The sequence below is a fragment of the Staurois parvus genome, unplaced genomic scaffold (genome assembly GCF_062004578.1).
Source record: "Staurois parvus isolate SC_StPar_1 unplaced genomic scaffold, SC_StPar_1.0 ptg000363l, whole genome shotgun sequence".
In the NCBI taxonomy this organism is placed as follows: domain Eukaryota; kingdom Metazoa; phylum Chordata; class Amphibia; order Anura; family Ranidae; genus Staurois; species Staurois parvus.
Window position 1 is genome coordinate 302,370 of NW_028318159.1, and position 26,981 is coordinate 329,350.

The 26,981-nt window shown below is 43.1% G+C and overlaps 1 protein-coding gene across 1 annotated transcript in view; it reads right to left on the reverse strand.

Moving 5' to 3' along the window:
- Window positions 1–3,347: 3,347 nt before the first annotated feature.
- The window catches only part of LOC149456339 (NACHT, LRR and PYD domains-containing protein 12-like), a 127,745-nt gene continuing 104,111 nt past the window's right edge, over window positions 3,348–26,981 (reverse strand). Inside the window, 3 exon segments of the mRNA XM_089685133.1 lie at window positions 3,348–4,466; window positions 24,153–24,317; window positions 25,174–25,338. Of these exon segments, the coding sequence (XP_089541259.1) occupies window positions 4,340–4,466; window positions 24,153–24,317; window positions 25,174–25,338 (457 nt within the window). The 3' untranslated portion in view covers window positions 3,348–4,339.

A 26,981-nucleotide genomic window follows, 5' to 3' on the forward strand; every position in this document is an offset into this window, starting at 1 on the left:
GCATGTGGCCATGTCCATAAACGACTTGTTTGCAAACCATTAAGATGGCCGCCACGTTCCGTCGAGCGATGACGTCATACTCTCTAGCTCCCACCAACACGTTTCGTCATCAATGACGTCGTCAGGGGCAGTATAGACATATATTTGTTATTTAAAAAAAATAAATAATTCAAGCCAATTGAATCACTTCAATGTTCTGAGTTAAAAAATAAAATGTAATAAATAAAAAATAAAATCTTGAGCATACAAACAAAGCCTATCCATACGTGACGATGTAGTAAGGACTGGATAGATGGACTTTTTCGGCACCAACATGAGTATCCAAAGTATTTCCTCTACTCTTTAGAAAGATCTGAGGAAGGAGTTTCTAGTCCTCTGCTGAGCAGCTGAGGACGCCTGGACTATGGATCCGTGTCTTCACAGTGCTCATTGGTGCTATGCTGGTTACATAAGTGCTGGTCAGAATAGAGAATCAAAATAAATATTTAATAGCAACAAAGTATAAAAATGTAATACAAATATATATTTCAAAGCAAATATTATTATTATTATTATTTTTTTGCAATACCATGGTGCAGGCGGAATTTAAGTTGACTGACAATAGAGAGATCTGGAGGAGGTTTTTCCAATCACATGCTGTCACGCCCCATCCAGTCTGTGTCTATGGTGTGTATGTGCTGGGACTAACAGGGAGGTGAAGCCTCCATCAATCACCTTCCTATATCCGTTTAGCAATAGGAGGGCATGGAGGAGGAAGGAGGGAAGGGACTGTCATTTACCATTGTGTATACGCCCACATGTGTGACTCCATAGTTACATGGGCTGCACAGATAACAAAAAAGAGGAAATTAACAGCTTAGAAGAAAATTGAAACTGGAGCATGGTCAGTAGACGTGGCAATGGCTGGCCTGTACAGTCTCAGGCTGCCACGGGGGGCACAGACAAGGAGGGAGAGACTGTGAACAGCAGGATCAACCAGTTTTTTGTTGTAATCTACAGAAAACGCATGCTCTAGCGGCAAAATGAGCATGTACACAATGTAATATAGCATGTATTGACCATTTATATTGATTTGGGTTCAATAACACTTTAACAATAAATTACAGGCTGTGCCGAGACGAGGTCCTCTAGCACTCAAGACTTGGATCTTGGGTGCTAGAGGACCAGAACCAATGCATTTGAGGGGGGGTGTCATAGAATGCACACACGAAAAAACGCATGTTATTATGTTTATGACAACACAATAGAACGTACAGGTGGGAAGTGGGCCCAACAGTATGGGGGGAGGGGCATACTTTTGAATTTTTTTCTTTTGGAGGACCCTGTCCTGGCACCACCTGTACTTATATTCTGCTAACATCATTTTGCATTATTCAGGATCAGGACAAATGAGTTCTCCAGAGCAGTGGAAGAAAACTTCAGATGAATGCAGATCACGGACTCAACGTCTGAAGACCATAGAGGAGACCCAACTGACCAACTAGAGATGAGCACAGAGGGGCTTTCCTATTCATAAGAACTGATTTGTTGCTGCTACAAACACAAATAACTGAACTAAGGACAAAGAAAAACATATATAATATATATAGATATACACACACACCATATTACCCCAAGTATTGGGCCGTCGGCCTTTCCACACACATGACCTTTAATGACCCCCCAGTCTTAGTCCACAGGGTTCAATATTGAGTCTGCCCCGCCCTTTCCACACACATGACCTTTAATGGCCCCCCCAGTCTTAGTCCGTAGGGTTCAATATTGAGTTGGCCCCACCCTTTCCACACACATGACCTTTAATGGACCCCCAGTCTTAGTCCGTAGGGTTCAATAATGAGTTGGCCCCGCCCTTTGCAGCTAAAACAGCTTCAACTCTTCTGGAAAGGCCGTCCACAAGGTTTAGGAGGGTGTCTATGGGAAGGTTGGACCATTCTTCCAGAAGCACATTTGTCAGGTCAGGCACTGATGTCGGGGGAGGAGGCCTGGCTCGCAGTCTCCGCTCTAATTCATCCCAAAGGTGTTCTATGGGGTTGAGGTCAGGACTCTGTGCAGGACAGTCAAGTTCCTCCACCCCAAACTGGCTCCTCCATGTCTTTATGGACCTTGCTTTGTGCACTGGTGCTGGAACAGGAAGGGGCCATCCCCAAACTCTTCCCACAAAGTTGGAAGCATTAAATTGTCCAAAATATCACCTAAAGAGTTCCCTTCACTTGAACTAGGGGGCCAAGCCCAACCTCTGAAAAACAACCTCACAGCATAATCCCCCCTCCACCAAACTTTACACTTGGTTCAATGCAGTCAGGCAAGTACCATTCTCCTGGCCACTGCCAAACCCAGACACGTCCATTGGATTGCCAGAGAAGCATGATTGGTCACTCCAGAGAACACGTCTCCACTGCTCCAGAGTGCAGTTGTGGCGTGCTTTACACCACGGCATCCGACGCTTTGCATTGCACTTGGTGATGGAAGGCTTGGATGCATCTGCTCAGCCATGGAAACCCATTCCATGAAGCTCTCTACGCACTGTTGTTGGGCTCATCTGAAGGCCACACCAAGTTTGGAGGTCTTTAGCTATTGACTCTGCAGACAGTTGGCGACTTCTGCTCACTGTGCGCTTCAGCATGCGCTGACCTCGCCCTGTCATGTGACGTGGCCTACCACTTGGTGGCTGAGTGGCTGTTGTTCCCAGTTGCTTCCACTTTGTTATAATCCCACTAACAGTTGAGCGTGGAATATTTAGTAGCCAGGAAATGTCACGGATGGACTTATTGCCCAGGTGGCCACGTATCACGGGACCACGCTTGGAGTCACTGAGCTCCTGAGAGCGACCCATTCTTTCACCAATGTTTGTAGAAGCCGTCTGCATGCCTAGGGGCTTGATTGTATACACCTGTGTGCATGGAGGGGATTGGAACACCTGAATCACATGATATGGAGGGGATTGGAACACCTGAATCACATGATTGGGAGGGCAGGACAATACTCTTGGCAATCTAGTGTACAGTATATTGGATGTATATTTTATTACTTCTGTATTTCTTGTGTTAGAATGCTATTTACACCTCCATCTGGGAAGATTGCTCTCGATCTTTTGAAGTATTGTTCCCTCAAGGAAATTCTGGAAGTAACATGGCTGAGTGAATGTCCATTACCACCTCAATAAATCCCACCGGAAACACAGATGGAACTTCAAAGAAAATTATATAGCTAGGTCCCACCCACTAAAGGACATATAAAAGCAATTAGAAGTCCTTACTTATACAGAGCAATACATTTGAATCCAATACTATGTATTGTGCTGCTCTCCCTGCATCCTCGGACGTACAATAACTACATTCACTTTTCAATTTAGCATCAACAGTCAAAATTTATTTCAGGTACTTATACAGCGCCATCAATCTACGCAGTGCTTTACATACATATATATTGTACATTCACATCAGTCCCTAACCCTCAAAAGGCATACAATCTAAGGTCCCTAACCCTCAAGGGGCATACAATCTAAGGTCCCTAACCCTCAAGGGGCGTACAATTTAAGGTCCCTAACCCTCAAGGGGCATACAATCTAAGGTCCCTAACCCTCAAGGGGCGTACAATCTGAGGTCCCTAACCCTCAAGGGGCATACAATCTGAGGTCCCTAACCCTCAAGGGGCGTACAATCTGAGGTCCCTAACTCACATTCATGCATACGGTCACGTCTATGGTAGTGAGCTCTATCAGACCACAGCTTGGGGTTCCCCAGGGCGCGGAATCTAAGCACCAGCCTGTTTGTTCACCAGGGCCCGTGATAGTGGGGATGGACTTAAAGCAGGCTGGGACCAGGTCGCGGTCCCCAGGTACACCCAGCTGAGTTGGAGGAGACCACTAGCGGGAGCAGGGTGCAAGGGAAAAGACACAGGGAATCCAATGGGCAAACTCAGGACAGGCGGAAAACTAGCAAGGTCAGGAATGAACACAGATAGACAATATAGGATTCACAGAAGAAATACAAGGGAGCTCCAACAACAGGCAATGGGGGACAGACTGAGCACGTCTTAAATAGACAGGCAGACAAGGAGGCGGCCCAGGAAGTGATGAAAGGGAAGGACATAAAACCCAGAGGATAGCAGACAACGCCCACAGGTGAGCAGAGAGAGACACACAATTGTCACGTCAAGAGCAGCATGGAGGTAAGAATAAACACTCAAGAGGCTGCAGGCTAACTTGTGACACATACACATACTAGGGACAATTTAGACAGGAGCCAATTCACCTACCAGCAACTGTGGAAGGAAACCCACACAGGCACAGGGAGAACATGCAAACTCCAGGCAGGTGGTGCCGTGGCTGAGATTCAAATCAATGATCTGAGTGCTGCCAGGCGGAAGTGCTTCTTCTTCTTCTTGGTCCTCTCAGTCCTGGTCGGACGAATTCCAACTTTTTAAATTCTCCTTTAGTTGTATCTGACAAGTCACTGTCCCTGATCCTAGAAGAGAGGTAAATGGTCATCAGTTTTCAGCAGATCAGTCTCACACTATTCCCCATTATTCTCCGGGGAGGAAATAAAGAGGATCTGAATGCTTATTTTTGCTATTATTATTATCAAGAGGCCTGAATACTTTGATCTAGATCAGTGGTCTCCAAACTGCGGCCTTTTGCCTGCCTGTATACGCCCCCCGGGTACTATTCCTCCCACTGACACTAACAAGGAGGCACCATTTCTTCCACTGGCGCCAACTATGGGGTATTTTTCCTTCCACTGACAACAATGATCGGGTACAATTCCTCCCGTTGATATAAACAATTAGGTACTGTTCCTCCCACTAATACCAAGGATGGGGCACTATTCCTTCTTTTGACACCAATGATGGGGCACTATTCCTCCCACTAACACCAATGATGGGGCACTATTCCTCCCACTGATACCAATGATGGGGCACTATTCCTCCCACTAACACCAATGATGGGGCACTATTCCTCCCACTGATACCAATGATGGGGCACTATTCCTCCCACTAACACCAATGATGGGGCACTATTCCTCCCACTGACACCAACGATGGGGCACTATTCCTCCCACTGTCACCAATGATGGGGCACTATTCATCCCACTGTCACCAATGATGGGGCACTATTCCTCCCACTGACACCAATGATGGGGCTCTGTTCCTCCAACTAATACCAATGAGTGGACACTATTCCTCCCACTGACACCAACGATGGGGCACTATTCCTCCCACTGTCACCAATGATGGGGCACTATTCATCCCACTGTCACCAATGATGGGGCACTATTCCTCCCATTAATACCAATGATGGGGCACTATTCCTCCCACTGACACCAATGATGGGGCACTATTCCTCCCACTGACACCAATGATGGGGCACTATTCCTCTCACTGACACCAATGATGGGGCACTATTCCTCCCACTGTCACCAATGATGGGGCACTATTCATCCCACAGACACCAATGATGGGGCTCTGTTCCTCCAACTAATACCAATGAGTGGACACTATTCCCCACCTTCCACTGACTACAAGCACTAGGTAATTTTTTTTTACTCCTGACGCTGGGACATTTTCTACTCCCACTGGCCACTCTCAGCCCTCTGAAAGTCTGAAGGACAGTAAACCGGTGCTTTGTTTAGTAAGTTTAGAGACCCCCTGATCTAGATAATAAAGGACCTCCTTCAAAGTTTCTGACTGTAGAGCTTTCTGTACATCCTTCATCAGCCAATCACGCTTTGCCTTTCCTGTTGCTATTATGGGTCAGACAATGCAAAGGACACACTGAACACGGAGAGGTTTAGTAATGATATAGATCTATGTGTAGCTGGGGGCTGGATAAGGGACCTTTGAAAAAAAGGAACACCAAGATGCAGTTCGTAAGGTTGTTCTTATGAGACAAGAGGTCCTGGCATGTCTGTTTGCTGTGTCCCCATTGACTCTGTGGGGTTGAGTTACTAAATCTGGAGAGTGCAAAATCTGGAGCAGCTGTGCATGGGAGCCAATCAGCTTCTAACTTCAGATAAAAAGTAATATGTAGTGAGCGCTCTCAAATGTATGCAGCAGCTAGAACACTTCAGGTAACCACAATACCTTTAAAATATACGTATATCAATTGTAACAAACAACAGTGCAGCGCTTCAAGAATTAAAAAATGGATGAAGACAAAATATATATATACATATGTAAAGTCTATGCAATATCCGCGGTATTGTCTGACGAAAATACTTCCGAAGTATGTACTGCCTCGAAATAACAGCAATGCGCACTCACCAGAAACGCATGGAATATGCGCATATAGGAGTAATCATCCCGGGTGTCCGATCCGACGAAGACCGAGTGGTGGGCGTCCTATTCACGGTGGGTCATCAGAAACAACACGACAGATCCAGAGGTCCCCTTAAGGTTAGTCACACTGATAGTGTTGATCCCTCTTCTGGCTGGTAAGGGTACCCTTTCTGTGGGAGTAGCAGCTCCAAGAAGGAGCCCCAAAAAACAAGTGCCAGAGATAGTGTAGTATGTTCTTAAGGTGATTTTATTAGTCAGACATAGCAATAGGGCAGTATGCACATCACAGCATCCATTGCGTGTAAAGTGTAAAAGAAAAGCATTACTGACCCCAGTAAAGATGGCCGCCGGGCCTCCTCGTGGCTCCGGCGGTAGGAAATGACGTCACGCTCTGCACAGCTCCTCCTTAGGCCTTTCGTGCTATAGGCACATCATCAGAGGGGAGGCTGTACAGAGGCGTGACCGACGTCAATGTAATATATAGGGGAAGACGGCGCATGCGCGGTTACCCGCGGCCATCTTCCCGTGGAGTCCGCAGTGCGCATGCGTGCAAACGGAGGCGCCATTTTGCCGTGGATCCGCAAAGAAGAACAAATGAAGAAAGGGGGTTGGGAGATTCCTCCGCTTATCCATCCCAGCAGCTGCAAGATATTCAGCCGCAGACCCCAGGGAATCAATGGAGCAGTATACCTCTGTCTATTAAAGTGACAGTGCTCCATAAATAGAAAGTTTCAAATATAACTGTGAGAAGCCAATTTCTATATTTTGAGGGCATTCTCAATGGCCCCAGTGTGAGTGGTGTATACCTATGATAAACGGACCACGGCAAGGTGGATGCTCTGCATAACATAGAACACGCATGTAATTAATAAAAATCCCTAATTCTTGTTAAAATGAAATAAAAACATCAGCAAAACAGTCTAAAGATAAATATAACTGATGTAGCCATATACGTGTATATGAAAGTCTCTGTTCTAGCACATAAACACTTTAATATTAAAATATTAGTCCTCATTACTCTATTCATGTAATAAAAAATAGGTAAGTAGAATAAAGATAAAATAGAATAAAATCAATGTAAAATAAAACTAGAAATGTTAATATTATCTCAAATATTATCTCAAAATATAAAACGCTCATTAGAATTAAAATTAAAATCGTGGTTAAAAACCCCAATTATAAACGCACAAGTGTGAATGTATCATATATAGGAAGAAAAATACAATAAAACACAGGCACAGAGTAAACGGTATTAAAAACGTCCCGATTAGCCATTGGCTATAAAGCAGTTTGTCTACTTCTATATTATGCCCTAGAGGGTGCAGTGTATTGAGCTCAAACACCCACTTCGTTTCTGCTTGGGAGACCGCTCTAGTTTTGTTAATTCCTCTCCAGTGATTACCAATCACATCAATACCAACAAATTTCAAAGACGATGGGTCCATATTATGGTACATGCGATAGTGATTAGACAATGAATGTTCCCTCAATCCTTTTTTAATATTCGATACGTGCTCACGCAACCGGTCGCGTAAACGTCTTGTTGTCCTGCCCACGTATTGTTTCTGGCAAGGGCATTGTAGTAAATATACTACGTATTTACTATAACAAGATATGAATCGTTTTATCTTATATCTTTTACCAGTAACAGACGATTCGAATGTGTCAATTCTATTTTTTCTAGTGTTGTTACACTTACAAATCACACACCTGTTACAAGGGTGAAACCCTTTTAAATCATCGAATAAAGATACATTCTTTGGGGGATCCACCACATTGGGTGCAGTCATATGTCTAATAGCAGTCGCCTTCCGATAAACTATTTCTGGTCTATCAGGCAAGATTGTTGATAAAATTGGGTCCATTTTCAAAATGCCCCAGTTGTTATTAATAATTTTGTTTATTGTCTTGTACTGTATTGAAAAAGACGTAACAAAGGGGCATATTTTCTTTATAATTTTATCCTTTTTAGGTTTGCTGGACAACATGGTGTTTCTATCCATCTGTGCCACAGTTTGGATTGTGTCATCTAAGACCGCTTCATTATATCCCTTCTCCAGGAATCTATTCTTCAAGACTTTTGCTTGGACTTGAAAATTATCTGTGTCCGTGCAATTCCTTCTAACTCTCATCATTTGTCCCTTTGGTATATTCGCCAACCACTTAGGATGATGACAACTAGCAAGAGGGATAAAACCGTTGCGGTCTGTAGGTTTAAAATAGGATTTGGTAGTAATCCTTCCCATAAAATTAACTAATGTCAAATCTAAAAAGTTAATCTCCAACCGACTAAAAGTATATGAAAGATTAATATTGAGACTATTATTGTTGAGTGTGGTAAAAAAGTTTAAAAGAGATTCTTCCTCCCCATTCCATAACAGCAAGATATCATCTATATACCTTTTGTAAAATGTCAATTCGGGCCAATCTCTTGCAAAAATGAGGTCCTCCTCCCAGCGGGCCATGAACAAATTGGCCAGACTGGGGGCAAACTTTGCCCCCATCGCCACGCCCTTGATTTGCAAGTAATATTCCTTGTTAAACCAGAAGTAATTTCTGTGCATGGCGAATTCGAGTAAGTCTAAAATGAAAGTCTGCTGGGGTATAGGTATAGTGCTGTAGTGTTTCAGATAGAAGTCAGCCGCTTCCATACCGTCGTTATGACCAATATTGGTGTATAGGGAAGCGACATCCGCCGTCACCAAATATGTATTGGGAGATGTGGTTATGGCGCTAACTTCATTCAAAACCTGCTTCGTGTCTTTTAGATAGGCTGGAGTTTGTGAAACCAGTGGTTGGAGAAAACAATCCACATACTCTCCAATCCTGGAGCATAGGGATCCGATACCACTTACTATTGGTCTTCCCGGTGGTTTGATAGGGTCTTTATGGACCTTAGGTAGTATGTATAAAACCGGTAATCTTGGTGCTGTTGGACATAAGAAAGCCTTCTCTTTTTTATTCGGAATACCCTCTTCATAGCCTCTATTAATAATATTCTTAAGAGAACGTTTATATCCTATCATTGGGTCCTTGGGCAAAGGAGTATAAGTGGTCTTATCGCTTAGAATGTTATCCACTTCACTTATGTAGTCTTCCTTATCAAGAACCACTACAGCACCCCCTTTATCAGCTGGTCTCACAACCAAATTTTTCCTCTCAAGTAACAACTTAATAGTTTTCAAATCACCTGATCTGTCAAAAAGTTTTTTAGACGGCACTTCTTTCAAATCTTTCAGGACCTTATCCCTAAAAAGATTCACATACGAATGAGTCTGGGGAGGAGGATTAAAAGTAGATGCGTTATGCAAATGGGAATGACTGAATATATCCGTAGAAGTATTTCTAGAAATGGGATTAGTTGCAAAGTATCTCTTAAGGGATAGCTGTCGTGCAAATTTGTGTACATCTATGTACGTGTCAAATTTATTCATACTTTTAGACGGGGCATATTTTAATCCCTTATCCAATAGCTGTAATTCTTTTGTTGTGAGATTCGTCTTGCTAAGATTAAAAATTCCTTGTGCGTTTATATTCTCCTTTTCTTTGGGGTGTCTATTCGTTCTCTTTCCACCTCTCTTTCCCCTCCTGTGTCTCTTCTCTTTCGTGTCGTGCTTACCCCTAAAAAAGGCTGAGTTGGGTGATTCATAGTCTGTTGGTTATAGTTATAATTGGGATTTGGAAAAGGTGCCCTATGGTTACTGTTATTATAGGGCTGTTTATTATTTTTTGATTTTTGTCCATAATCCCTCTGGTTTGGATGATAATAATTTCCTCTATTCTGGTTGTTAGGCCCTTTGTTAGTCCGTGGCGATGGGTAGTAGGGTTTATTATGTTGTCCCCTGGATTGTGAAGACTGATATTGATTATTATAATAAGGATATGGAGTTTGATATTGAATATTGTAGTGAGGGTATGGAGGGTAATTATTTACATATGGATTATTCTGTTTATTCCGTGAGGAGGTATGTCTATTCCTAGGTGGAGTGGTGGCATTGTTGGGATGCCAACGGTGATCACGTGATCCTATATTGTCATCATATAGGTCTTGTAAAGGCTCAAATCTATTTGAAGTGGCTATGTCATAATGTTGGTAGTTATGACCTTTCATATTTGATTTATTCTCATGAGGATTCCTATTGACCTTGGGTCCTGTGACAGGAGGTATACCGTTAGAGCCTGATGGATTATTGGAATCTTTTTGTATCTGCCAATCAAATACAACTTTATCAGAGTAATCCTTATAATCCCTGTTATAAGGAGGAGCTGTGCAGAGCGTGACGTCATTTCCTACCGCCGGAGCCACGAGGAGGCCCGGCGGCCATCTTTACTGGGGTCAGTAATGCTTTTCTTTTACACTTTACACGCAATGGATGCTGTGATGTGCATACTGCCCTATTGCTATGTTTGACTAATAAAATCACCTTAAGAACATACTACACTATCTCTGGCACTTGTTTTTTGGGGCTCCTTCTTGGAGCTGCTACTCCCACAGAAAGGGTACCCTTACCAGCCAGAAGAGGGATCAACACTATCAGTGTGACTAACCTTAAGGGGACCTCTGGATCTGTCGTGTTGTTTCTGATGACCCACCGTGAATAGGACGCCCACCACTCGGTCTTCGTCGGATCGGACACCCGGGATGATTACTCCTATATGCGCATATTCCATGCGTTTCTGGTGAGTGCGCATTGCTGTTATTTCGAGGCAGTACATACTTCGGAAGTATTTTCGTCAGACAATACCGCGGATATTGCATAGACTTTACATATGTATATATATATTTTGTCTTCATCCATTTTTTAATTCTTGAAGCGCTGCACTGTTGTTTGTTACAATTGATATACGTATATTTTAAAGGTATTGTGGTTACCTGAAGTGTTCTAGCTGCTGCATACATTTGAGAGCGCTCACTACATATTACTTTTTATCTGTTTGACATTACCATCATTAGTTTGCAGCTGCTCTTAGTTAAATAGATTTCCTTTGACAATTGTTACTCACCTTTAATATGGGAGATATTTTTGATCTTAGATCCTCTAGGAGTGCTATCTCTGAGGATCTTTTTACTCTAGATAACGAGAACGATGATCTAAAGGGACTGTTTGTACATCTAAAAAATTTAATGACAACTGAGATTAAAACCCTTTTGGATATATCATTTTTGGAAAAATATATAAAGGAACAAATGGTCCCTAGATCACTCCGCTGGGATATTCGCCCTGATTCGGAGGATCCAAGCAGTCACCTGGAATGGTACCAATTCTTTAATAATACCGGGTTAGACTTGCTAAAACTTCTTATTGTGCGCAAGAGGAAGAAGCTTGCCTATTTGGATAAGGAAATTAATCTGGTACGGGAAAAATTAACCCCTTTTAAGGGTAATGATAAATATATATGTGAATCAGATAAGTTAAAAACACATATGGAAGGAGTAGAAAGAGAACAAAAAATTAAAAAGAAGAAAAAATATAACAGGGATTATAAGGATTACTCTGATAAAGTTGTATTTGATTGGCAGATACAAAAAGATTCCAATAATCCATCAGGCTCTAACGGTATACCTCCTGTCACAGGACCCAAGGTCAATAGGAATCCTCATGAGAATAAATCAAATATGAAAGGTCATAACTACCAACATTATGACATAGCCACTTCAAATAGATTTGAGCCTTTACAAGACCTATATGATGACAATATAGGATCACGTGATCACCGTTGGCATCCCAACAATGCCACCACTCCACCTAGGAATAGACATACCTCCTCACGGAATAAACAGAATAATCCATATGTAAATAATTACCCTCCATACCCTCACTACAATATTCAATATCAAACTCCATATCCTTATTATAATAATCAATATCAGTCTTCACAATCCAGGGGACAACATAATAAACCCTACTACCCATCGCCACGGACTAACAAAGGGCCTAACAACCAGAATAGAGGAAATTATTATCATCCAAACCAGAGGGATTATGGACAAAAATCAAAAAATAATAAACAGCCCTATAATAACAGTAACCATAGGGCACCTTTTCCAAATCCCAATTATAACTATAACCAACAGACTATGAATCACCCAACTCAGCCTTTTTTAGGGGTAAGCACGACACGAAAGAGAAGAGACACAGGAGGGGAAAGAGAGGTGGAAAGAGAACGAATAGACACCCCAAAGAAAAGGAGAATATAAACGCACAAGGAATTTTTAATCTTAGCAAGACGAATCTCACAACAAAAGAATTACAGCTATTGGATAAGGGAATAAAATATGCCCCGTCTAAAAGTATGAATAAATTTGACACGTACATAGATGTACACAAATTTGCACGACAGCTATCCCTTAAGAGATACTTTGCAACTAATCCCATTTCTAGAAATACTTCTACGGATATATTCAGTCATTCCCATTTGCATAACGCATCTACTTTTAATCCTCCTCCCCAGACTCATTCGTATGTGAATCTTTTTAGGGATAAGGTCCTGAAAGATTTGAAAGAAGTGCCGTCTAAAAAACTTTTTGACAGATCAGGAGATTTGAAAACTATTAAGATGTTACTTGAGAGGAAAAATTTGGTTGTGAGACCAGCTGATAAAGGGGGTGCTGTAGTGGTTCTTGATAAGGAAGACTACATAAGTGAAGTGGATAACATTCTAAGCGATAAGACCACTTATACTCCTTTGCCCAAGGACCCAATGATAGGATATAAACGTTCTCTTAAGAATATTATTAATAGAGGCTATGAAGAGGGTATTCCGAATAAAAAAGAGAAGGCTTTCTTATGTCCAACAGCACCAAGATTACCGGTTTTATACATACTACCTAAGGTCCATAAAGACCCTATCAAACCACCGGGAAGACCAATAGTAAGTGGTATCGGATCCCTATGCTCCAGGATTGGAGAGTATGTGGATTGTTTTCTCCAACCACTGGTTTCACAAACTCCAGCCTATCTAAAAGACACGAAGCAGGTTTTGAATGAAGTTAGCGCCATAACCACATCTCCCAATACATATTTGGTGACGGCGGATGTCGCTTCCCTATACACCAATATTGGTCATAACGACGGTATGGAAGCGGCTGACTTCTATCTGAAACACTACAGCACTATACCTATACCCCAGCAGACTTTCATTTTAGACTTACTCGAATTCGCCATGCACAGAAATTACTTCTGGTTTAACAAGGAATATTACTTGCAAATCAAGGGCGTGGCGATGGGGGCAAAGTTTGCCCCCAGTCTGGCCAATTTGTTCATGGCCCGCTGGGAGGAGGACCTTATTTTTGCAAGAGATTGGCCCGAATTGACATTTTACAAAAGGTATATAGATGATATCTTGCTGTTATGGAATGGGGAGGAAGAATCTCTTTTAAACTTTTTTACCACACTCAACAATAATAGTCTCAATGTTAATCTTTCATATACTTTTAGTCGGTTGGAGATTAACTTTTTAGATTTGACATTAGTTAATTTTATGGGAAGGATTACTACCAAATCCTATTTTAAACCTACAGACCGCAACGGTTTTATCCCTCTTGCTAGTTGTCATCATCCTAAGTGGTTGGCGAATATACCAAAGGGACAAATGATGAGAGTTAGAAGGAATTGCACGGACACAGATAATTTTCAAGTCCAAGCAAAAGTCTTGAAGAATAGATTCCTGGAGAAGGGATATAATGAAGCGGTCTTAGATGACACAATCCAAACTGTGGCACAGATGGATAGAAACACCATGTTGTCCAGCAAACCTAAAAAGGATCAAATTATAAAGAAAATATGCCCCTTTGTTACGTCTTTTTCAATACAGTACAAGACAATAAACAAAATTATTAATAACAACTGGGGCATTTTGAAAATGGACCCAATTTTATCAACAATCTTGCCTGATAGACCAGAAATAGTTCATCGGAAGGCGACTGCTATTAGACATATGACTGCACCCAATGTGGTGGATCCCCCAAAAAATGTATCTTTATTCGATGATTTAAAAGGGTTTCACCCTTGTAACAGGTGTGTGATTTGTAAGTGTAACAACACTAGAAAAAATAGAATTGACACATTCGAATCGTCTGTTACTGGTAAAAGATATAAGATAAAACGATTCATATCTTGTTATAGTAAATACGTAGTATATTTACTACAATGCCCTTGCCAGAAACAATACGTGGGCAGGACAACAAGACGTTTACGCGACCGGTTGCGTGAGCACGTATCGAATATTAAAAAAGGATTGAGGGAACATTCATTGTCTAATCACTATCGCATGTACCATAATATGGACCCATCGTCTTTGAAATTTGTTGGTATTGATGTGATTGGTAATCACTGGAGAGGAATTAACAAAACTAGAGCGGTCTCCCAAGCAGAAACGAAGTGGGTGTTTGAGCTCAATACACTGCACCCTCTAGGGCATAATATAGAAGTAGACAAACTGCTTTATAGCCAATGGCTAATCGGGACGTTTTTAATACCGTTTACTCTGTGCCTGTGTTTTATTGTATTTTTCTTCCTATATATGATACATTCACACTTGTGCGTTTATAATTGGGGTTTTTAACCACGATTTTAATTTTAATTCTAATGAGCGTTTTATATTTTGAGATAATATTTGAGATAATATTAACATTTCTAGTTTTATTTTACATTGATTTTATTCTATTTTATCTTTATTCTACTTACCTATTTTTTATTACATGAATAGAGTAATGAGGACTAATATTTTAATATTAAAGTGTTTATGTGCTAGAACAGAGACTTTCATATACACGTATATGGCTACATCAGTTATATTTATCTTTAGACTGTTTTGCTGATGTTTTTATTTCATTTTAACAAGAATTAGGGATTTTTATTAATTACATGCGTGTTCTATGTTATGCAGAGCATCCACCTTGCCGTGGTCCGTTTATCATAGGTATACACCACTCACACTGGGGCCATTGAGAATGCCCTCAAAATATAGAAATTGGCTTCTCACAGTTATATTTGAAACTTTCTATTTATGGAGCACTGTCACTTTAATAGACAGAGGTATACTGCTCCATTGATTCCCTGGGGTCTGCGGCTGAATATCTTGCAGCTGCTGGGATGGATAAGCGGAGGAATCTCCCAACCCCCTTTCTTCATTTGTTCTTCTTTGCGGATCCACGGCAAAATGGCGCCTCCGTTTGCGCGCATGCGCACTGCGGACTCCACGGGAAGATGGCCGCGGGTAACCGCGCATGCGCCGTCTTCCCCTATATATTACATTGACGTCGGTCACGCCTCTGTACAGCCTCCCCTCTGATGATGTGCCTATAGCACGAAAGGCCTAAGGAGGAGCTGTGCAGAGCGTGACGTCATTTCCTACCGCCGGAGCCACGAGGAGGCCCGGCGGCCATCTTTACTGGGGTCAGTAATGCTTTTCTTTTACACTTTACACGCAATGAATGCTGTGATGTGCATACTGCCCTATTGCTATGTCTGACTAATAAAATCACCTTAAGAACATACTACACTATCTCTGGCACTTGTTTTTTGGGGCTCCTTCTTGGAGCTGCTACTCCCACAGAAAGGGTACCCTTACCAGCCAGAAGAGGGATCAACACTATCAGTGTGACTAACCTTAAGGGGACCTCTGGATCTTTCGTGTTGTTTCTGATGACCCACCGTGAATAGGACGCCCACCACTCGGTCTTCGTCGGATCGGACACCCGGGATGATTACTCCTATCAGCTTCTAACTTCAGCTTGTTCAATTAAGCTTTGACAATAAAACCTGAAAGCCAATTGGTTTCTATGCAGAGTTGCACCAGATTTTGCACTCTCCTGTTTTAGTAAATCAACCCATTTATATCCTTTACTGATTGGTCAACATTGGACCTTGAGGAAGAGATACTGTTAGGTAAAGGATTGTGGGAGGTGTAGTTTCATCGTATGTAGGTGGAATTACTCCACAGTTAGGGGAAAATATAGTCCCCAGGGAGATATACAGCCTAGGAGGAGGAGGGAAGGAGCCTCAGCACACTGCTGCAGAAGGTTGAAGGCACTTGGCACTAGACTGGGGAAAGAAGCAGATGCCCAGGCTAGAGTACTGAGCTCTCCGATCACTCACCATCCAGCACAGCCTAACCAGCAGCATTTCAGCTATACAGAGCGGGTTTGCCATTGTCCTTTCTGCATCTCCAGCATTACAGAGCTGAATCACCTGTCTCCTTTTGGCATCTCATGCAATACAAACCCTTTCATCAGGGTTTGACTGGCAACAAAGTGAACAAACCAGACATGAACTGGACCTGCAATGGTATTGTTTCCAGTGCAAATTGAAAGCACAGGCCTAATCGGCAGCTTATTTGGCAGGAACGTGGTTGGCCGGGAACCAGATCATTTACACCAACGGTAATACCCTAAGATAACAATACCAGTAAAATAAACCTACACATCCAGTGCTATCTTTCCATTTTCCTCAACCAATCTAATTTTGGACTTCCTCTTATTGAATAGGGGTGTGCCCGAGTGGTCAAGGCAGTAGATTAACTAACCTGGAAAATAAACCAGTTTCAGAGGGGACTTATCAATCTAGTGGCTCCTGCAAAGGTGTGCTACATATGGGAATACAACTGTATCCCTCAATCCAGATCATTTATCTCAGGGTGTATGTTATACTTTATAATACAACAAAACTTGCACAGGCCGATGGACAGAGACACTGAATGACATGAACCAATATGGCATGTGATATATTAAAACTGACCAATGGATGTAGACTGGAAGGATGAACACACATGCATCAGCTGAAAAACACACCTGGGGGAATTCTGGGTAAAATAAAGTTGAATGATCCCTATTTTCAGCACAGCCAAGAACGTGAGACCACGAGTCACATGATGGAACAATGCAGGTAACAAGGACTCAGTGTGGAGAAAGTCAGTGTAGAAAGGTAAAACCGAAAAAGATGATCTGGAGAAGAGGAGGACCACTAAGACAAATGGAGGCAAAGGATGGGTCCTCTTGGACGTCATGGCTCTATTTATCCTTATGGATGAGCTGTACTCCACTGAATGTCTGGAGGCCACCATGAGTATGGCTCATCCACACAACTGAAGAGGCCACAGGCACATTTGCAATAAGAAGAAGACCTGGCCGGGATGTTTTTACTGCAGAGACTGTGCAGTGGTGGACAGGTTTACACAGCGGAGATAACAGAAGTGGAGGAGATGGTTAGTATTTTACCAGACAGACTGAAGGGTGGGGGGGGGGGGGGTTTAAAGGGCAACGTCACTTAATATACATTTGTCCTTTAACTCTTTTAGCGCTGCCAGCATTTTACATCACAGCAGTATTGGGTCGTATACAAATTCATGCAGTCATGTGCATAATCTTTTCTCAGTTGACTTCAATCTCTGAAATAGAAGTGATTTTACAGCCACCAAATCACTTCTACATGTGACAGATGGTACATCCCCTGTCCATTCTCCACTTGTGTTCTGCACTTACTTGTCCCCTCTGACAGACCCAACCAGGACAGGGGCTTTTGAAGGGGACTGCAGCCTAGCCTATTGCCTACTGATGATGGGCCCTGGCATTTGAGGGGGCTCTATTTTTTGGGAGGTGTGTGCCTGGGGGACCTTTGGAGTAGTTTTTTAGATTCAAGTCCTTGTCTCCCTGAAACACACAGACTCAGAACTGGAGGACCCGGACATAGATTTGGGGTTTATATGCATTGACTGCTTCAACCCCCTGCTAGACTCAGAGCAGATGTTAATATAATCAGCTCAGAACCTGATGCCGAAGTCCCCTGCTGTAATCTGTTTTTTAAGGGGTTGTTTACTCTTACTTTCTGTCTTTCTCCCTTTGGTAATTGAGTTAATTGAGTCACCAATTGTTTCTACCTGTTGGCTAACCCTCCTGGAGGCTCCTACATGATGGGATTAGTCTTGTGTCAACTTGACCTTGTTACCAAATCAGTGTGTGATGTTTATCCCAATATGTAATATTTATTTTATTCTTCATGTGGGGACTACCCCTATTTCTGAAGTGTATAAAAACCTGTATATCTGTTCAATAAAGGTGTTCCAGTTGCACCTAAGCTAGTGTCATCTATCTCTTAGGTGCAATACCCAGCTATAATACCTTGGTCCCTCCTTCCAAAGTACCAGGCAGTCCACCACATTTGGGGGCAAGCTGTGGGATTTACTTACTTCCTAAGGAGCAGTTCCACACTGGGATATATCTGCCGGAGTCCAGTGCAGAGTGGTGATTTTCCACACAGATGGAAGTGGCGTTTCAGTGGCAGATTCAGCAAATGCTCACCCAGTTGGGCAGACCTGGTTCTGTACAGGATGCACTGGTATGGAGGGATGTCATTCTTCGGAAACTATGGAAAGAAGCGCTGCAGTTGGAACAGGAGCATTGTGGAAAGGATCTTGCTACCCCGGAGGAGCTATACTGTCTCCAAAGGGACTTATGGATGTCCTTCCTGAGAGAGCAGCCCCAGAAAGAATGGGTGACCTGACCGGAACATCTGGTCTGCCTCCAGATGATGTTGGATGAAGGACACGGAGTGCTTAATTGGTATATTTCCCAAGTTTGTCCATGATTGAAGGATGATACGCCCATGGAGGGCTATGATTTTGATGGTCCAGAACTATTACTTGAGAGAATCCAGGAAGATCCGAACTTTAGAAGTACAGCTGAGTGGTGGAGATATGACATCCAGGATTTTAGGGAAATTGATATTCCAAACAATCTCGGACTGCTAGTAGATTTTTATAAAAATAAAGTAGTTCCTGTTTGTACCTAAGCTAGTGTCTGGTTGTTCTTGGGTGCAATGCCCAGCTATAATATCTTGTTCCTGTGTTCCAGTGGTGAGGAAGCAGCCATCTGATGGAGGCACCTGGGAGAGGTGCCAGGTGGTCCATCACACCCTCCATGGGTGCTGTCAGGATGTGAGTGGAGGGAAAACAAAAACATTAGTGTCTCTATCCTCCCTAGAAGCAATGAACCTGGAATCTCAAGGGCACTTTGAGGTTCAAAACTGTAAGTATGTCACAGGGAATAGAGCCAATCAAGTACAGTCTGTACTTGATCTAGCTGGTGGAGTGCAGAGGAGCCATGACGGGTCCAATTCTTAACCACAATGTGAAATAACTGAGAAACTCGGCCAGCAGTTCACAGTGCATTTAAATGACGACAGTCTTTATCAAGCCCCAACATACTTTAGGTCTTCCATGACATCTCATCATGATCTACTGCTCAAGGCCTGAAGAACCAAGAGGCCTGAAAACAGGTTGGCTGTATTTGAAGTTCTTAAGCAATAAATGTTTCAAAAAAGGCTTTTAAGTGATGTGCGCTTTTTTAATATGTGCTTCTCAAGGTATTTTATTTGCTGTGCTGCTCAAGCAATTATATTGACAAAGTAATTTACACCGTGTTCCAAATTATTATGCAAATTATATTTTTCTCATTTACCTAAATAATTGATGTAAATAACAGTCAGCATAATTCTCATGTTATCAACTATTAAGAGTACAATTCACATTTTATTGAACAAACCTCCTAATGATAACAGGATTTTTGTTCCAAATTATTTCGCACAGTAAGTTTCAAAACACTTTCTAGGTTGTAAAGAACTGAAAATTGTCATTTGTTGTGTTTGCAGCATATTTACTGAAATCAAAAGCTATTTCAATCAAACTTTTTACCAGGTGACGTTACATTGTAACATAAGAGCCCTTATCTGATAGCAGATCACAAGTCTGGCATCCATTGAACTTGGGAGTTTTTGGACAGTTTCTGCTTGAATTTGTTTGCAAGATGTCAGAATAGCCTCCCAGAGCTGCTCTTTGGATGTAAACTGCCTCCCACCCTCAGATCTTTTGCTTGAGGATGCTCCAAAGGTTCTCAATAGGACTGAGGTCAGGGGAGGATGGAGGCCACACCATGACTTTCTCTCCTTTTATCCCCATAGCAGCCATTGATGCAGAGGTATTCTTTGCAGCATGAGATGGTGCATTGTCATGCATGCAGATGATTTTATTATGGAAAGCATAGTTCTTCCTTCTGTACCAGGGAAGAAAGTGGTCAGTCAGAAACTCCACATACTTTGCAGAGGTTATCTTTATTCGGGGACCCTAAAGGGGCCGACCAGCTCTGTTCCCATGATTCCGGCCCAAAATATGACTCCACCACCGCCTTGCTGACATCGCAGCCTTGTTGGAACAGGGTGGCCATCCACCAACCATCCACTACTCTATCCATCTGGACCATCCAGGGTTGCCATCCACCAACCATCCATTACTCTATCCATCTGGACCATCCAGAGTTGCACGACCCTCATCAGTGAACAGGACTGTTTGAAAATTAGTCTTCATGTATTTTTCTGCCCAATGCAGCCGTTTCTGCTTGTGAGCATTGGTTAGTGGTGGCTGAATAGAAGGTTTATGCACAGTTGCAAGACTCTGGAGGACTCTACACCTTGATGTCCGTTGGACTCCAGAGGCACCAGCAGCTTCAAATATCTGTTTGCTGCTATGTAATATTTTAGCAGCTGCTCTCTTGATCCGATGCATAAATCTGGCAGAAATCTTCCTCAATGTGCCTTTATCTGCACCAACCCGTCTGTGCTCTGAATCAGCCACAAATCTCTTCATAGTGCAATGATCACGCTTATGTTTTCGGGAAATATCGAATGTTTTCATACCACGTCGAAGGCATTGAACTATTTCACTCTTTTCGGCAGCAGAGAGATAATTTCTCTTCCCCATATTGCTTGAAAATGGTGCTCTGCTTAATAATGTGGAACGCCGTCCTTTAGTAGTTTTTCCTTAAATTGGGCTCACCGGCCAATCTAATTATCACAGATGTCCAAGATTGTTTTCAGTGATCAAAAGAGCCCTGACACACAATGCCATCCATGAGTTACACTGGAAAACAAAATATTTCATCTTTGTGACACTTAAATAGAATTTGCATAATAATTTGGAACAGGGTGTATTTGTATGTATTTTCCACATACTGTACGAAACACACTCCTGAGCCCTGCACCCGGTATGTAGCACACACCTGAGCTCTGTACTATGTACACAGCACACTCTTGAGTCCTGCACTCTGTACGTAGCACACTCCTAAGCCCTGCACTCAGTATGTAGCACCCTCCTGAGCCCTGCACTCAGTATGTAGCACCTTCTAGAGCCCTGCACTCAGTATGTAGCACACTTCTGAGCCCCAACTCTGTATGTAGCACACTCCTGAGCCCTGAACTCTGTACATAGCCCACTCCTGAGCCCTGCACTGTGTACATAGCCCACTCCTGAGCCCTGCACTGTGTACATAGCCCACTCCTGAGCCCTGCACTGTGTAAGTAGCACACTTCTGAGCCCCAACTCTGTATGTAGCACACTCCTGAGCCCTGAACTTTGTACACAGCGCACTCCTGAGCCCTGCACTCGGTATGTAGCACACTTTTGAACCCTGCTTCTGAACCACTTCTGTCTCTGGAAAAAGACCACCAAGGCTGATATCTGAATCTTGAGCGTACTCACGGTCAGTCACAGATCAATTCCAGATTGGATGTGACCACGACATACTTGTGAGGATAAAATCTTCTAGCCTCACACAAAGCAAAATAAGATTTCCAAGTTTTTTGGTAATCTTCCACGAAGTTGCCTTCTGAGCCTTCAGTAAGGTAGGAATAGTGAAATCAGAGTCTTCCCTGTCTGTGAAGATCCTGGCTTCAACAGCCATGCCATTAAAGCCAGCAACTGTAAAGAAGGATTGAAGATCATATCTTAGGACAGAAGGTTGGGCCATCCACAAGCTTTTAAGGGTTGACCTCACATGTTCACAATGTCAGAGTACCAATTTCTCTCAAAGAACTCTCAAAACTCACAAATGCCATTTGGGTCTGAGATAAACTTTGACCCTGGAGTCCTTTAGGAGTACATTTCTCAGATGAGGATTCTTCTGTGTCCAACTCTACCAGCACATACATTTCCTCTACCTTGTCCTCCACTGGTTCCTCCTCCACTACCAGGGAGTGCGGAGGAAAGGGGGAATGTTTTGTGACCAAGGTGGTCCAAGCCAGCAGGAATTCTGGAAAGCTTCTGATGTACTCCAATAATAATAAATGAGAATTCCTCCCTTGTCACAAAGGAAGTGGAGGAAGGTGCCCCAAAAGTAGCAGGGCAATTCCACTGACCAACATTTCAGCTATAAGATCCTGCACACATGCATGGATAAGACCCAGGGATGTGAAAGTTGCTGTATAGAGTCCTTTAGGATATCCACTGTGCAGCTAAGAACATGTGGAAAGCCTCCAGGTTTCTGCCTGATTCAGTATATCCACTAGTAGAATCCCTCTCTGCTGTCATGTGGCAAGGCCAGACTTTGAGGCTTTGACACACGCCAACAGCCATATTTGCTAGATGTAAAGTTGCTCCTATCAGCCCATATGAGGCCATGGATAAAGCCTCCAGATATTTTTCCTAGGAATTCTTAAATACTGGGACCTCATCCACTGGGCACATGAGGGGCTTGTTAAAGTACGAAACTGGGATTGACTGAAAGAATACTCGGGAAGCAGTAACTTTAAAGCAACCTGGACAACTTCCATGAGAAAGCTCACAATCTTTTAGTTTTGAGATATGACCCTGGAGTTCTTCAGGAGTAGGTTCCTTGGACAAAGGTTCTTCTGCATCCCCTTCTAGAGGAACATTATTATCTTCCTCTACCACATCCTTTACCTATTCCTTCTGTTAACCGGGATGGAGGAGAATGGGAATGCTTCCATTTGTAACCAAAGCGGTCCATGCCAGCATGAATTCGGGAAAGCTGCTGCACCACAGCAATTCCTCCCTTGTCACAAAGGAACTGGAGGACGGTACCCCAGAAGTAGCAGATTTACCACATGGGAGGAGGGATCAAAGCTGCATAGAACAAACTGACCCCTCAGAGAATTCATTATAAGTGGGGCCTTGCCCAGGAGGTTCCTCCTTGCCTGAAGAAGGTATTTGGGAACCCTTACCACCTACACTATTGCATTGGTAAGACATGGCCTGCTGACATGTTTGTAGGGATCCTTGCTGAGAACAGCAGTCCAACTCAGTACCTTTTAGGCACCTAGAGCCTCCCAGACTGGTTCTAAGCTCTGCTTGAGCTATGTAGCACCTGGGGCACTCAGAGAAGCTACACAGAACCCACAAGTGAAGCATAAGTTAAAAAAATAAAGAATACTTCTGAGGCCCACACTCATGTCCTGCCCAAGGGAAAAGGTCATTGGGGGTTACCAGCAAGGCTGCTGCCAAGACACCCTCTATTTCATGCCACTGGGAGTCCATTCTTCAACGAGCATGGCGGGCTCTGCCAATAATGGCTTCCAGGGACTCGGCTACCTAAAAGAGAAACTTTTGACCTATATAGCAAACTATTTATCCGCAATGCAAAATATCATTGCACAGGGTCCAGTGCTGATCGGAAACCTTACATTCCATCCCAATGTGTCCAGTGTGGGGTCTTAGTACCATTCTTCTTAGCATTCAAAAGCCATAAATAAATCTACAAAAAGCAAGTCTCCCAATTCCAGCTGGAATCATTGAGAAGCTAGCTATTCTTTCATGCAGAGATTGCACAGACATGGCCATCACCTAAACAAACAAAAACGGAAACCTTGCCTGCTGGGAAAGGGTTATGCCTAGAAGGGGACTGTTTTTTTGCCAGTGTCCAATCACCTAAAGGTGCAATCATAACATTATCATAATGGATATGAAGACGCTCTGTGTCCCATAATGTATGATAAAGAAATGAGATTTGTATTCATTATTAGATTTTTTTAAGGTTGGAATGTTAATCTGTCCCAGAATATGATTGTCTCAGTCAGTCCTGTTATACTCACTGTAATTCCTCTATCCGGCTTGTTGTCAGAGCCGCCATGAGATCCCTGAAATGAGGACCCTCCAGATTGTTCCCAGACAGGTTCAGTGTCCTCAGTGTCGGGTGATTTCTTATTCCAGATGCCAGGTGGGGGCAGGAACTGTCTGTCAGGTGATTATAGGACAATCTGTAGAAGAGAAGAATGTTACCAGAAGGAAATGAATCCCCTCCCAGGAATGAATGGAACTATTCTCTACATGGATGGAACTCGTTTCTCTTTATTGGAATCATTTATATTCAATCACTTTATAAATCTCCAGGAAATAGAATTTTCTAAGACAAATGTTATAATGGAGTAGACCCCCCAATATTGTCCTCCATGTGTAGAGACGGTGATATCTCCATACACAGGATGAGCACAGAATAAGATAAGAGCTCTGTACTCATTGGAAGTAATGGGGAGACCCCCGACACTGAATAGTAGAGGAGTAGTAATAGGGGATCCCTGATACTGAAAAGTAGATGTATAGTAATGGGGGACCCCCTGACACTGAATAGTAGATGTATAGTAATGGGGGGATTCGCTGACACTGAATAGTAGATGTGTAGTAATGGGGGATCCCCTGACACTGAATAGTGGATGTGTAGTAATGGGGGATCTCATGACACTGAATAGTAGATGTGTAGTAATGGGGGATCCCCTGACACTGAATAGTAGATGTGTAGTAATGGGGGATCCCCTGACACTGAATAGTGGATGTACAGAAATGGGGAGATACCCTGACAAAGTCAGCCAAAGGTGGATCGAAATGAGGCCGTTTCAGCAGAAAAATTTTGACATTTATAAAACCTTTTTAAAAAGTCTATTTCATAGCTGATAACAGAGTGTGATAAGGTTCTAAGATTAGACAGCTGTACATAATTGGTTACTTAGGAAGTCTAAAAATTGGATCGATTTTGTTTACAATATTAGAATTTTTTAATAGTTGGAATGTTAATCTGCCCCAGAATATGATTGTCTCAGTCAGTCCTGTTATACTCACCGTAATTCCTCTATCCGGCTTGTTGTCAGAGCCGCCATCAGATCCCTGAAATGATAACACTCCAGATTGTTCCCAGACAGGTTCAGTGTCCTCAGTGTCGGGTTATTTCTTATTCCAGATGCCAGGTGGGGGCAGGAACTGTCTCTCAGGTGAGTATAGGACAATCTGTAGAAGAAGAGAAGAATGTTACCAGAAGAGTATAAATCCCCCCCCCCCACAGGAATGAATGGAACTCAGTTCTCTTTATTGGAATCATTTATATTCTATCACTTTATAAATCTCCAGGAAATAGAATTTTATAAGAAAAATGTTATAATGGAGTAGACCCCCCAATATTGTCCTCCATGTGTCCCGTTATACTCACTGTAATTCCTCTATCCGGCTTGTTGTCAGAGCCGCCATCAGATCCCTGAAATGAGGACCCTCCAGATTGTTCATAGACAGGTCCAGTGTCCTCAGTGTCGGGTTATTTCTTATTCCAGATGCCAGGTGGGGGCAGGAACTGTCTGTCAGGTGAGTATAGGACAATCTGTAGAAGAAGAGAAGAATGTTACCAGAAGGATATGATTCCCCCCCCCCCCCCAGGAATGAATGGAACTATTCTCTACATGGATGGAACTCATTTCTCTTTATTGGAATCATTTATATTCCATCACTTTATAAATCTCCAGGAAATAGAATTTTATAAGACAAATGTTATAATGGAGTAGACCCCCCAATATTGTCCTCCATGTGTAGAGACGGTGATATCTCCATACACAGGATGAGCACAGAATACCACTGACATGACTCGAATTGTGCTATCATCTCCTTGTGTATGGAGCATGAATGGGATCAGCAGACAGTGTGAGGCCGGAATCAGCATTGCTAGTGATTGGACGGGAGGATTTTATCTGATATTCTATTTATCTCTACTGATCAGAGCTCTGTACTCAATGGAAAGTAATGGGGAGACCCCCTGACACTGTATAGTACATGTGTAGTAATGGGGGATCCCATGACACTGAATAGTAGATGTGTAGTAATGGGGGATCCCCTGACACTGAATAGTAGATGTGTAGTAATGGGGAGATCTCCTGACACTGAATAGTAGATGTGTAGTAATGGAGGATCCCCTGACACTGAATAGTAGATGTGTAGTAATGGGGGATCCCCTGATACTGTAATGGGGGGATCTCCTGAGAGAGGCACATCAAGCTGGGCAGTGGGCCGAGGCACATCGGGTCATCAGTCTGAATAACTGGCATCGGGCTATCAGGCGGAGTAGCGGATAATTAGGCTGAATGGCAGGCATCGGTTCCTTAGGCTGAATAACGGGCATGGGTTCCAAAGAATCAATAACGAGCATTGGTTCCTCAGGCTGAACAGTGGGCATCGGTTCCTCAGGCTGAACAACGGGCATCGGTTCCTCATGCTGAATAACGGGCATGGGTTCCTCAGGCTGAATAACGGCATCGGTTGCTCAGGCTGAATAACAGCATCGGTTGCTCAGGGTGAATAACGGGCATCTGTTGCTCAGGATGGATAGCCGGCACCGGGTCATCAGGCGGAGTAGCGGGCACTGGATCATTACGCTGGATAATGGGCAGCGGGTCATCAGGCCAAATGGCAGGTATTGGTTCCTCAGGCTGGATAGTGGGAGCCGGGTCATCAGGCTGGATAGCGGGCATCAAGGCATAAGGCTGGACAACGGACACCGGGTCCTCAGGCTGGACGACAGGCCTCGGGTCATCAGGCTGGACGACAGGCCTCGGGTCATCAGGCTGGACGACAGGCCTCAAGTCATCAGGCTGGACGACAGGCCTCGG